The sequence below is a fragment of the Juglans regia genome, chromosome 4 (genome assembly GCF_001411555.2).
Source record: "Juglans regia cultivar Chandler chromosome 4, Walnut 2.0, whole genome shotgun sequence".
In the NCBI taxonomy this organism is placed as follows: domain Eukaryota; kingdom Viridiplantae; phylum Streptophyta; class Magnoliopsida; order Fagales; family Juglandaceae; genus Juglans; species Juglans regia.
The window spans coordinates 24,804,051-24,815,987 of NC_049904.1; the positions used below are offsets into that span (position 1 = coordinate 24,804,051).

General features: G+C 34.3%; 1 protein-coding gene and 1 long non-coding RNA gene across 3 annotated transcripts; one reads left to right on the forward strand and one right to left on the reverse strand.

Moving 5' to 3' along the window:
- The first annotated feature begins 3,871 nt into the window (after positions 1-3,871).
- LOC109003909 lies at positions 3,872-5,467 on the forward strand. Of its 2 annotated transcripts, XR_004801401.1 has the most exons (4): positions 3,872-3,907; positions 4,419-4,476; positions 4,959-5,067; positions 5,158-5,217. It is a non-coding gene; the product is annotated as an uncharacterized LOC109003909 (long non-coding RNA). The 2 variants fall into 2 exon arrangements; XR_004801402.1 differs by lacking the exons at positions 4,959-5,067; positions 5,158-5,217 and adding an exon at positions 5,423-5,467.
- A 2,266-nt stretch (positions 5,468-7,733) lies between these two features.
- LOC108986900 (putative F-box/LRR-repeat protein 9) lies at positions 7,734-8,872 on the reverse strand. The gene is made up of 2 exons (XM_018959701.2): positions 8,538-8,872; positions 7,734-8,001 (listed from the first exon to the last, which is right to left on the reverse strand). Exons 1-2 carry the CDS (start codon positions 8,870-8,872, stop codon positions 7,734-7,736), a joined length of 603 nt encoding a protein of 200 aa, XP_018815246.2.
- Positions 8,873-11,937: the final 3,065 nt, after the last annotated feature.

Genomic DNA, 11,937 nt, shown 5'->3' on the forward strand with positions numbered 1-11,937 from the left:
CAACAAACTATATCAATTTGTAGATTTTTTTTTTATATAATTTCTTTGTGATTAAAATATTTTTTTTTTAATACATTCACCTTGATTTTCAACGACGAGTACGCATGCCAGATCATCAATAGATAAGTTAAAGGTCAGTCCCCCAATTATATGCCGTATTGATCAAGTACTATTTTGTTTCTATCATCGCATCATTAATTAATCCAATAACGTATACCTAAACTTAAACTGAATCGTTAATAACACGTGTGCTTTTCCTATGTGATGACGTGATATGCCAATATATATTAAGGTTATGGTCTATAAAAACAAAATACTATTTTTAGCTAAAATATATTAATACAGTGAAATTGATTACATGATCATAAAATATATTTTTTTATGAGCAAATTGCACTAAACTGAAAGTAGAGGCACAAGGAGTCTCCTTGGAGTGCACTAGCTAACAAATGCTTTCATTAATGCGGTAGTTTAAAAGGAAAAAAAAAAAAGAGAAAGTAATAGACAAAAAAATAGAAAAAAGAAAGAGTAATGGATCAAAGGTACTTGCCCTTCTTTCTTAGCAAAGTTAAAAGAGGGATTGCGCTACGGGATTTAGGTTTTGTTTAGATAGTGAGATGAGATGAGATAATTTTAAATGAAAGTTAAAAATTAAATAATTTACTGTTAGAATATTACTTTTTAATATTATTATTACTTTGGAATTTGAAAAAATTTAATTGTTTGTTACATTTTATGTGAAAATTTAAAAAAATTATAATGATAAGATGAGATGAGATGAAACTAATTTTATATTCAAACGGGACCTTATTGTTATTTATTAAAAAGTTGTAATTATGGACCACAACCGAAATACTACGAACAACTTGAGAAAGAATTCTTTAATCATAAAAGGAAATTTATAAAAAATAAATTTATATATTGATGTAGTTTGATTTGATGTATTGGATTGTAAATTATTTTTAATATAAAATAAATATAACTTATTACGTAAAATTATATGATCAATTCATTAATTTATTTTGACAAAATCTCGATGCACCATCGAGACATCTTTTATTGGAGGTTTTTGCTTTTACTGTTTTCGTGTTCGCATTTAGTGAAAACAGAAACACGACAAAATATCTAAAGTGAAAACATCATACCACCCAAAAAAAAAAAAAAAATGGAAAATGATATTGTTGTGACTTCTCTCGTGCTACATCTTTGGTGGGTGTAGTAATATCTTTTGTAAATAAAAATACTTTGAGTCTCAAGGATGAGTTTTCCTTTTTTTTTTTTTTTTAATGGTTAAGTAAAAACCATTTTAATGATATTGTGAATTTTTTCTTTAAATATTAAAACGAACTAAAACAATGCATAAAATAAAAGCAAAGTAAAAGAAAAGGGAAAATGGCGGTGGGTGTATCATGTTGCAGTGTCCTTTCATAGAACTCAAAACACAAACTATTTGATACCTTTTTCTTTTTAAGATGGATTAATTAAAGTTAAATTTATTGGATATTTAACTATTAAAGAGAAAAAAAAAAATTACAATAGATTAGTCAAGTTATAAATAATGAGAATTTAGCTATAATTACATTTAAAATAATTTCCAAATTTGAATGTTCCTGTTCATAGGCCAAATTCTTATTTTATGAATTATTTATCTCTCGAGTAAACTAACATGTCTAGCTTTTAGAAATGTTTGTTGAATAGATGCTCTCTTCAACTGTACGGGTTCATGGATACTTTGTCCAAATTTGATAAAAAAAATATAGTTGAATGGAAATGATAGAAATTAGTAAAATATGATAAAAAAAATAAATTAATAATTAAACATTTTAAATATTTTTTTAATTATTAATTACTCATTACTATATAATGAATAAATAGATAATCCAATGTGAAAATTTAATGTGAATATCTAAAATCAAATTTATTTTATATTATTTTATTGTTATATAATAAAAAAATAATTATTTCAATGTAAAGATTTATATGAATGAAATAGCTAAAAATTAAATTCATCTTATATTCATAAAATATATACTTTAACTTTAACTAATCTATTGAGAGTGCTTTTAGCATGTGGTTTGGATGGCAATGTCGTGCTTTTACACATGTTCGACATTTTTTTTTTTGTTTTGAAATAGCCGATTTTCCGGATCGATGGAATTATATATGGGAGACATACGGGTCTTCCGATGGCATGGAATTGATCGCAAAGAGCCTTGAACGCCCTTGCATATTAAGTTACCTTTCATGTCCCACGTTTCATCAACTGTAAATAGTCCTTGAGATGAATTTCTTTGGCTTTTGATCTGTGACTGAAGGTGTTTTCGAGGGCTAACCAGACCTCTCGTGAGGTGGAGAGGCCCATAACCTCGGACATGGCTTCCTCCATGAGAGAGGAGAGCAAGAGGCTCAAGAGACGCTGGTCAGTATTCTTCCACTCCAAGTGTTTGATGCTTAGCGTCTGAGAGCTAACATGGTCAAATCGTGGAGGAGGTGCAAGAGTTCCATCCACGTGTCTGAGTAGTTCTTGGCTTTCAAGGAGAGGAAGAAGCTGGCTCTTCCATAGGAGATAATTGGAAGATGATAGTTTTATGGTCACCATGTGAATGATGGTGTAGAAAGGGAGAAGGGCGGGTGAGGTGTTTTTGGCAGCCATTGAAGCAAGAGGGATGGATGGAGATTAATCCGAAAGGGCTGCTGATACCATGTGAATGTTTGAGCAAAGTCACCACATCAATCGTGGGGAGTATTTTGCAATGTTTTGAATACCGTACTGGATGGCGTACCGGTCAAGGTACTGGAACGAAATATTTCGATACCGGTATCATTTCATGTACTGTTTCGGGATAGTCGATATATAAATAAATTATATATATAAATATATATAAATTATATTCCCAAATCACTACAAGAAATCAGGCCTTTTGCAGCGATTTTAAAATCATCACAAAAAAATTCGCTGCAAATAGAGGTTATTTCCGACGATTTTCAAGTCGCCGCTTAATTTTCGTTGCGAAGTTGGGAAATCACCGAGGAAAAATGTATAATTTATTTTTGCGGCGACATTTATAGTTTTTGCGGCAATTTTATCGCCGCAATAAAATTATTAACTATAGCGGCATTAATTTTCCGTCGATTAAAGAAAATCGCCGCAGTATTTACTATTTACGGCGAAAATTGTCGCTGTAAAAACACATGCTCCCATTTGAACTTATTAGCGGCGCGTCAAAATCGCCGAATCAGCTCATTAAATCAAATCCCCCGCGTTAGGTTTTCTCATTTCGTTCCCTCCAGCCATCTCTCCCCCTTCCCCCTTTCTCTCCACAGTCCCTCTTCTCCCTCAACCCCCCACCGCGCACAGCCCGTCGCCAACGGCCCCAGCAGGCCGCCGCGACCTCACCTCGACGGCCACCCCCTCCTTCTCACCCCCATCACCAACCCACTTACTCTCTAGTTCCCACTTCCGCCAAAGCGTACGACGCCAAGCCCCTGATCACTCGCATCTCGGCTGTCCATGCTGCAGAGCCCTCGACCAAGCAGTCTACGCCGCCCGTCGCGGCATCGAATTTGAAATGGACGGTGGAGACCTGGAAGTCCAAGACTGCGCTGCAGCTCCCGGAGTACCCTGACCAGAAGGATTTGGACTCGGTGCTCCAGACCATCGAGGCCTTCCCTCCCATCGTTTTCGCTGGCGAGGCGAGGCACCTGTAGGAGAAGCTGGCCGAGGCGACCGTGGGCAATGCCTTTCTCTTGGTGGTCAAATGCCTATCATTAGGGTCTGTATTGCTTCTCTTGGGTTGTTTGTGTAATAGATGTTGAAATGATCTATATTTGTTTGGGTGTCTGAACAGTCTATGGCGAGGCTTTTTCGGAATGCTTCCATTTTCAGACACTATCTACATATTTCGGAGGTCACTCTCTTCACCCATTTGCATACCATTTTTTAGAGCCTTTTTTCATTCGATGTTTATTCGGGGACTCTGTTTCTTACACTCTATTGGATCACCGACCAAGTGTGCACACTTTTAAGAAATGGAAGTTTGGAGAGATTGGAATCTTAAGGTTTGGGACCATTGAAGATAATGGTCCTCGTGCAAAGGAGCCGATTGCAACTGTTTGACCGAATGGAGTTTGGTAGCTTGTTTCTAAGAGGCAAAAAAAAAAATGTAACATGTTCAGTTTTAGCCTCTTTCGGGCTTTTTTTTCTTTTGAAATAAAATGGGAATTTTCATATATGAGCATTTCTTTTGTTTTTCCCTGTGTTTTTGGTCATTGGAAAAAATATATGCTTTTGTTGTACTCTGTGTTTAAGGTACTCTGTGTTTAAGGTTTTGATAGAATTGTTTCTCTTTATTTGCCTCTTTTACAGTTTCCAGGTTTGGCGCGTTCGAAACTTATTTAAGTTGATTTATTTATCTGCAGGGCTTTAGAAGAGTCATATTGGGCACTTCTTCTCAGTTTTGCGAATTTTCTACAAGAGGTACTGAAATTATCTGGCTGTTGACAGAACCATAGTTTGGGAATTCTTAAATTGGTGATTTAGGTTGTTGTTGAATTTTATTTCAGCACCTTTGGCATGTCATAAATTAGTCTTGTTTCTCTAGGCCCATTGAATTTATGAAAGACTCATCTAGATCATATAAATTCTTTGTTTTCTATATTGAAAGTTTTCTTTTTTGTCGTCCAAATGTAGACGTGAGGTAGTACAATCCATGTGTGGATGCCATTTATTTGTCACTACATACGAACGCATTGTTGACTACAGTTTTGGATATCATCATTCTTAAGCATTATGAAGTCACATGTCCAATTTTAATGAAATTAGCAAGTACTATTCTTCTATACTCAGAGGCTGCTAGATCTGCTTAGCTTGTTACTACATAAGTGCACATTATTGACTACAGTTTTGTTCTTATGCATAATGAAGTCACGTTGTAAATTTAAGGGACTTTCATACGGCAGGTCTCTATAATTTCATAAAAGAAGGGACTTTAGATGCAGAGTAGGTTGGTAAGGCTTATGCATGTGATGGTGAATGCAAAATAAGGAGAATGCAACCTTGGAAACCCAGGTAAATGAAACAGAGAGGAAAGTAAACTATTTGACTTTGAATCTAAAGAGAGTTACTTATTTTGAGTCTTCCAAACTCATGATGTGCCAGATATCTCAAACTCAGATTTTCAGTCTTCCACCCCTTCTAAAAAACATTTATTTTGATCCACTCAACGTTGCTAGGCCAGGGTCCACATATTTTATTCAATCCAAGGATCTCGTTGGCACTCCCTCTTGGACTTCATCATTCTGCCTTAGTTCTCATGCTTACAACATAATGTAATTTTTGTTGCCACCATAGTTTCCTTGGCTTAATTCTCATGCTTACAGTGTGGCTATTATATTGCCTTCTAATATTGATACTATGCTTGCAGTTCTTTCCAGAAAATGCTAAAGCTAATCGCATGGGTTGGTTTCAGGTAATAATAAAGCTTGTGCTAAAGTAGATTTATATTCTTAAATGACATATACATATACATAGAGACATATATTCTTAGTGACATATACATAGAGAGGGATCAGAGATGAGACATGATAATAAAGCTTGTGCTCAAGTTGATGAGGGATCTGCTTTACCTATTTTTATTTACATCTAAAATTAGAAGTAATCAAAATGATGAGGGATCTGATATGGTTCATCCCTCTCTTTCTTGCTTAACTTTGGTAACAAACCTGATCTACTCCTGATGATCATCTTGTCATGTAAATCTCTAGGGACCTCAGGTGGTCTAACTGACCTAATCAAAGCCCAATTCACACCCTTGAAGAACTCATGCCTCTTGATCTCAACAGAACCCTTTAAGCTTCCAATTCTCTTGTTGGGATTCTTCACCAAGACCTTACATATGAGGTCTTGAACTTTCACCATCTCTTCAAATTCTTTACTGCTACTAATACCAATTTTTGGAAAGGTCAGTGGCAGTTTAAGGATGTTGATGAGAGTTTTCTCATTGTTTTCACCTTTGAAAGGTGTTCTGCGATACAACATTTCGTACAAGAACACCCCCCAAAGTCCACCAATCAACTCCACCAATCAACTGCACTCCCATGGCCTTGAAAAGACAAAGTACGTACAGGGAGATATTACTGATTTTAGCGCTGGGAAGCTCTCTTATTTTGAAAACAGATCATGCATTTAGTGATAGCACCCCAGAAAATTAGGAAGTTTTGTTAAATAAGCCCAAATAGAATGTTTTGTTATTTATAACTAGTCCTTTATATATAACTGTTATAATGGTGTGTATTGATGCATTTTATTTCCACTTGTCAGATTGGTGTTTGTTGAGATGGAAATATCAAAGCTTGTGGCCGCCAAGTATAACTCGTTTGAAGCAATCTTGTAAGCCATGATTCTGCCCACACCTCATGCCCAGGTCCCATTTGAACAGTTGACATATTTGAACAATGTATTCTCAATATTTAGTAGTTAATGCATGGGTTTTGGGTTCCGAATGGTCCACCCCAGTGTATAGCCCATAACTACATTAATGTGAATTCCCCACCTGAATGGATGAATTGAATGTCATTAATTTATTATCTTAGATGGAAATAGTGCTCAAAGATTTGGAAATTAGGTTCCTACATGTTCCCAAGGCTTATATAATGAAAGTTCAATATTTTCCTTTATGTTTCCTGTTTCTAACTATTTAATATCATAAGGCATGGGTTTAATATGACAATATTATTTTAGAAGTCAACATTAAGTGCAGTTTATGTGGTTAACTATAATTAGCTTATTATTTCAGGTCAGTCAAACAATATTAATAAAAATTGATGTTTTAAGTAATATTGTTTGACTGACTTGAAATAATAAGGCAAATAGTGTTAATTACATAAACTGTAAGTGTGAGTTTCCATATCCAACAAACGTCTGGGTGAAGCGCGAAAAAAAAAAAAAAAAAGCATTTGCGGCGAACATTAAGCGCCGAGAAAGTGCACATGCATGAACACGTAAACATTTGCGGCAAAACATTTCGCCGCAAATACTTAAGATTGCGGCGACAGAGTGATATCGCTGCCAAGAATAACTAGTTTTGCGGCGACTAATTTGGCGTTTGCGACGGCAACTTTCGTCGCAATAATCTTTTCGCGGCGATTATGTTGTTGCCTGGAACATTTTTCCTGGCGAAATTTTTACATCATTTGCGGCGACAATGAGTCGCCGAAATGGTGTCAGTTACGGCGATTTTTGAAAATCGCCGAGATTGAGCGAAAATGGCTTTAGGATTGTGGCGATGCTGCGGCGATTGATAAATCGCCGCATTTGAACTACAGTAGCGATTATGTGCATCATTTGCGGTGAATTTTAGCGCTGGAAAAGCCCAATTTTCTTGTAGTGAATAATAGTTTATATATGAATAAATTATATATAAATACATATATATATGAATTATAAATAGTCTAATCTGAATTGGAGGATAAAAAATAAGTTTGTAGTTTAAAAAAATGGAAAAAAAAAAAATTAAAGGTCGAAAAATAAGCTGTTACGAAACATCTAGGATACCTATACCGACCATTGGGCCGGTACGAAAAATTTTGGCTGTACTGGCTGGTACGGTATGAAATTAAAAACACTGATATTTTATCTATATATATTGTCAATTAGAATAATTACAAATCAAAGTTATAAAGACTCATTACAATAGAAATGGAAAGAATTGATCCGTACAAAGTAATCTCCTAAGATTAAGGGCAATATATCAAGCCGAGTATTAAGGTAACGTATCCTTGACAGCGACAATGCTGAATTTGCAGTGATTGAAGGCGAGGACAACCTTCAAGAATGGCCTGCACGCCATCATCAGTCAGCCTATTCCCATTAAGTAGGAGGCTGAGTAATCCAGGCATGTTCTCTGCAATAGCTACTGCCAAAAGATTACTCTCTTTGAAAAGATCATCCCATTCAACCTTCTCAATGTGAGTGATTTCGAATGGGGACAACTGCGGCCCACAGCTTCCACAAACTTTTCACTGTTATAAGTAGTCCAAGGAGTACAGAGTTAAAGTTCAAGCTGCTCCAATAATGGAATATTTGCAGCAACGTCCTCACACCATCCTTCATCTGAAATACTGGAGCACCGGTAGCTTATAGATAATTTAAAGGATCTGAGCTCCCTTGAACTGTTAAAAAAAATAATAAAAAGGCAAAATAAATGAGCCAAAACCACAATATATATAGATTGCGAATTGTATAAGAGAGTAAAGTCTCAATGAAAGAATTATATTGGATACGCATATCTTTTTCCAACAAAGTATTGATACATGAAGAACAACGCAATTAGTTTAATAAAAATAAAATAAAATAAAAAATTTAAATTATATAAAGTGTGTAGTATGAGATTATTAGTAGCATCCCTCGAAAATATAATTCATTCCCAATTAATTCAAACCTTGGATTTTCAAATCAATCCCAAATAACAATATCAGAAAATAACATACGAATTATAACACATAATGAAATTGATAAAAAACAAATAACAATAATAATACCGTTCAGTAATATACTTGAGAAGATTGTTGTCACAAAAGCAGCCGACTTCGATCCTCACCAACTGGCCGCAACTGAGATCGACTGCGCGGCGGCAGATCTTCCTGAGGTCGTAGAGCCCGTACCTCCATGAGTCCCCGAAGTGGCCCATGTTGACGGTGCGCCACATGGAGGCGTCCTTGCAGACTTTACACCAGTGCAAGCACACCATTTGGGCGCTGGTCAGGATCTCGACGACGTTGAGTCTTCGGAGTATCGACGGTGTCACGTCAAAGGGAAGATCCAGCCAATTCCGGTACCGGTCGGAAGGTTGAGGAGGAGGAGGAGGAGAGTCCATTGCTGAGAGGTTTTGCTTTCTCGAAAAGTCGGTGGGGTTTTACCTGCGGAAGCCGTGTATAAGGAGAGGGAGTAGTGTCGTTGCTAGCTTAAATAGAAAGAAATTAGTTCCTTCTGGAAGAGAAATATAGACATTAACGAAAAATCAAAACCACCATTGACGATTAAGTTTCTTCCATCATTTTAAATATCATGTGTTCGTTTGATTTACTGCTAAATTTCCAAAAGTATGTGTCCATTAATGCGAACAACGACGACGCTTGGGAATGGGGCCGTACAGCAATATATTATATGCATGGTGCTCTCGCGACTCAACTAATCAAATTACATGCAGCTCATTTTGCGATAATTAAGGTGGCTGCAGCTTCACTCCTATTATCTATTTATAATTTACTTTTATTCCATCCAATTAATTAAATCTAATTATTTAGCTCTAAACCCAGTAATATTATTATAATATATTGGAATTTGAAGTTCATCTCGTTCGTGGCGAATCAAATTAAACGTCGACGTTGTTTACAAAAATCACTAGCATTGCTGCATATGGCGATCACTTATTCCGATATTTGTTGAGTAATGCCAGGTAGAAACTCTAAATTATAGAAACGTTATTCACAAGTCTATAACAACGGACCTTACTAAAAAAAGAACATATATATATATATATATATATGTTTTTTTTGTACTTTTTTAATATGGAATCTATTTTTTTATAAAAGGTTTGTACATAACTTATCTATTGATCAAGCTTGTACAAATCATTTCTCATTTTAAATTATGAGAAAAGGTTTGCTACTCATGCATCATACATAAATTTTTTATTTTTTTATATTTTTCTCTTACTAAATATTTAGTATATGAATGATGAGTAAAAGAACTCAATTAATTTAAGAAGAATAAAATAAAATAAAATTTTAAAAAATAAATATGATGTGTGATGTGTGGATATGATGCATGAGTAGCAAAGCTCTTAAATTATTGATTACTAGTGATTAATATATAAATTTACTTAAATACATCATACAAGAGAAAAACTTCAAACCAGACAGGTGTGTAGTTCTATTTTACACCGTCCAATAAAAATTGGACACATATATAGGAAATCTATGTTATTTACACTAGAACAAATCTGAGGAAATTATTTCTCAACTTTCCGATCTCTCTCAAGAAGCCTTTTCTTTCTCTTTCCCTTTCTACCCCTAAGCTCTCCTCTCTCTTTCCATTAGTCTCTCTCTCATATCAAACCTCAGCCGGTATTACCAAGTCATCAATGATAAACTAACCACACTTATCAAACCAAAATACAACAAATAGGTAGATAGCCCTTTGTTTTTGGTAGGGGTGTAACCGGTCCAGTTCGGTCCGGTCTGATTTTGGACAAAATCTAGGATCGAACCGGTATGTACCGGTTTTGTAGTTTTCAAAACCGATTACGCCCCGATTACTCTCCTAAATCGGTACCTCCGATTTTACCGATTTTAGGTCCAGTCGGTTTTTCAATTTTTTTAAATGTAAAAAACATATAATAAAGTGTTACTTCTTATGATAAAATGTTATTAATAATTTAATATATATATTATGTTTAAAACATATGATCAATTAAATTTTCATCTTTAAGATTAAACTTTTATTTTATAAATTATAACAACATTATCTTATATATAATTATATTAATAACATATGATAAAAAAATTACAAATGTTTATATTTAAAATTAAAATTTTATGTTATAAATTATAAATTATAATATGAAATTATTTCATGTATGATATATAACTATATATAAAAATTTAATATATAATTATGTATTATATATATTGTATAATATATAAAATTAATTTATATATATATTTTCAACCGGTCCGGTTCGGTCCGGTTTGATTCCTGAAACTACGGAATTGAAACCGGACCGGATCCGACCGGTTTTCATAAAATAGGAACCGGTTCCGGATCGGACTGGTTCAAAATCGAACCAACTTGTCTGGTTCGATCCAGTTCGGATCGATTTTTTGGTTTAAATTTACTCCCTAATTTTTGGTATGTTCTTTGCACTTCTTCCTCTCTTTTTTTTTGGGGGGGGCGGCAGTGGGGGTTGATTTCTTTCTATCTTTCTCTCTTTATTTTTTGTTGTTGTTGGTTTTGATGGAGAAGCACAAGTGTATGTTATGCTCGAGGGGCTTCTCCAATGGTTGATCTTTGGTAGTCACATGAGTTGCATGCTGAATATTCCAATTCTTGCAAAATCAGAGGAAACACCATTATCACCAGTAGCATCGCCACATCCACCACACGATCAGCTCAACGAGATTGAGAGGTGAGAAAGAGAGTTTTGGACTTGAGAGAGAACTGACTACGATGGGGGCAGAGAGAGGGAGAGCAATTGAGGGGTGAGAGAGAGAGAGGCAAAAATCAGACATTTTGGCTTGAGGAGAGAGATTTGGCAATGTAGGTATTTGTTTAACTGCAGTCGATTTTATTTTTCATTTGTTAAAAGATATACGTGTCACAAATTCATTAAATGGTGTAAATTCTCTATTAACACTCATCCGGCCCCTAGCGCCCCTCTACAACATCATACAAATAGCAATCATGATCTGCAGGTACTCATTAAACAGAGAATAGAAAAAGTGTACATTCAAAAGCGTGCATGCAGCTTCAGATATATATATATATATATATATATATATATATATATATATATATAAAAGAGAACTCTCAATAGATTCTTTATCTTATCCTTTAAAATACATCACTAAAATTTTTTTTTTTTTTTTATTTTACATACTGACTTTTACAATATGTCATCCATTAACTTATCTATTTTTTCTCTATATCATTTAAATATTCTTTTTTTTATTCTTTTTAAATATTTCATTTCTACAAATAAATTTACAATATCCATATATTTTTTTATATTTGTAATTTATTTTTATATACAATGTAAAATAATTCAGTCCTATACAAGTAAAACAAAAATATATAAGACAAATAAAAATTAAAAATAAAATCAAATATGAAAAAATTGGTTTATAAATAATTTTATGATATTTTTTAGAAGAAAATGAA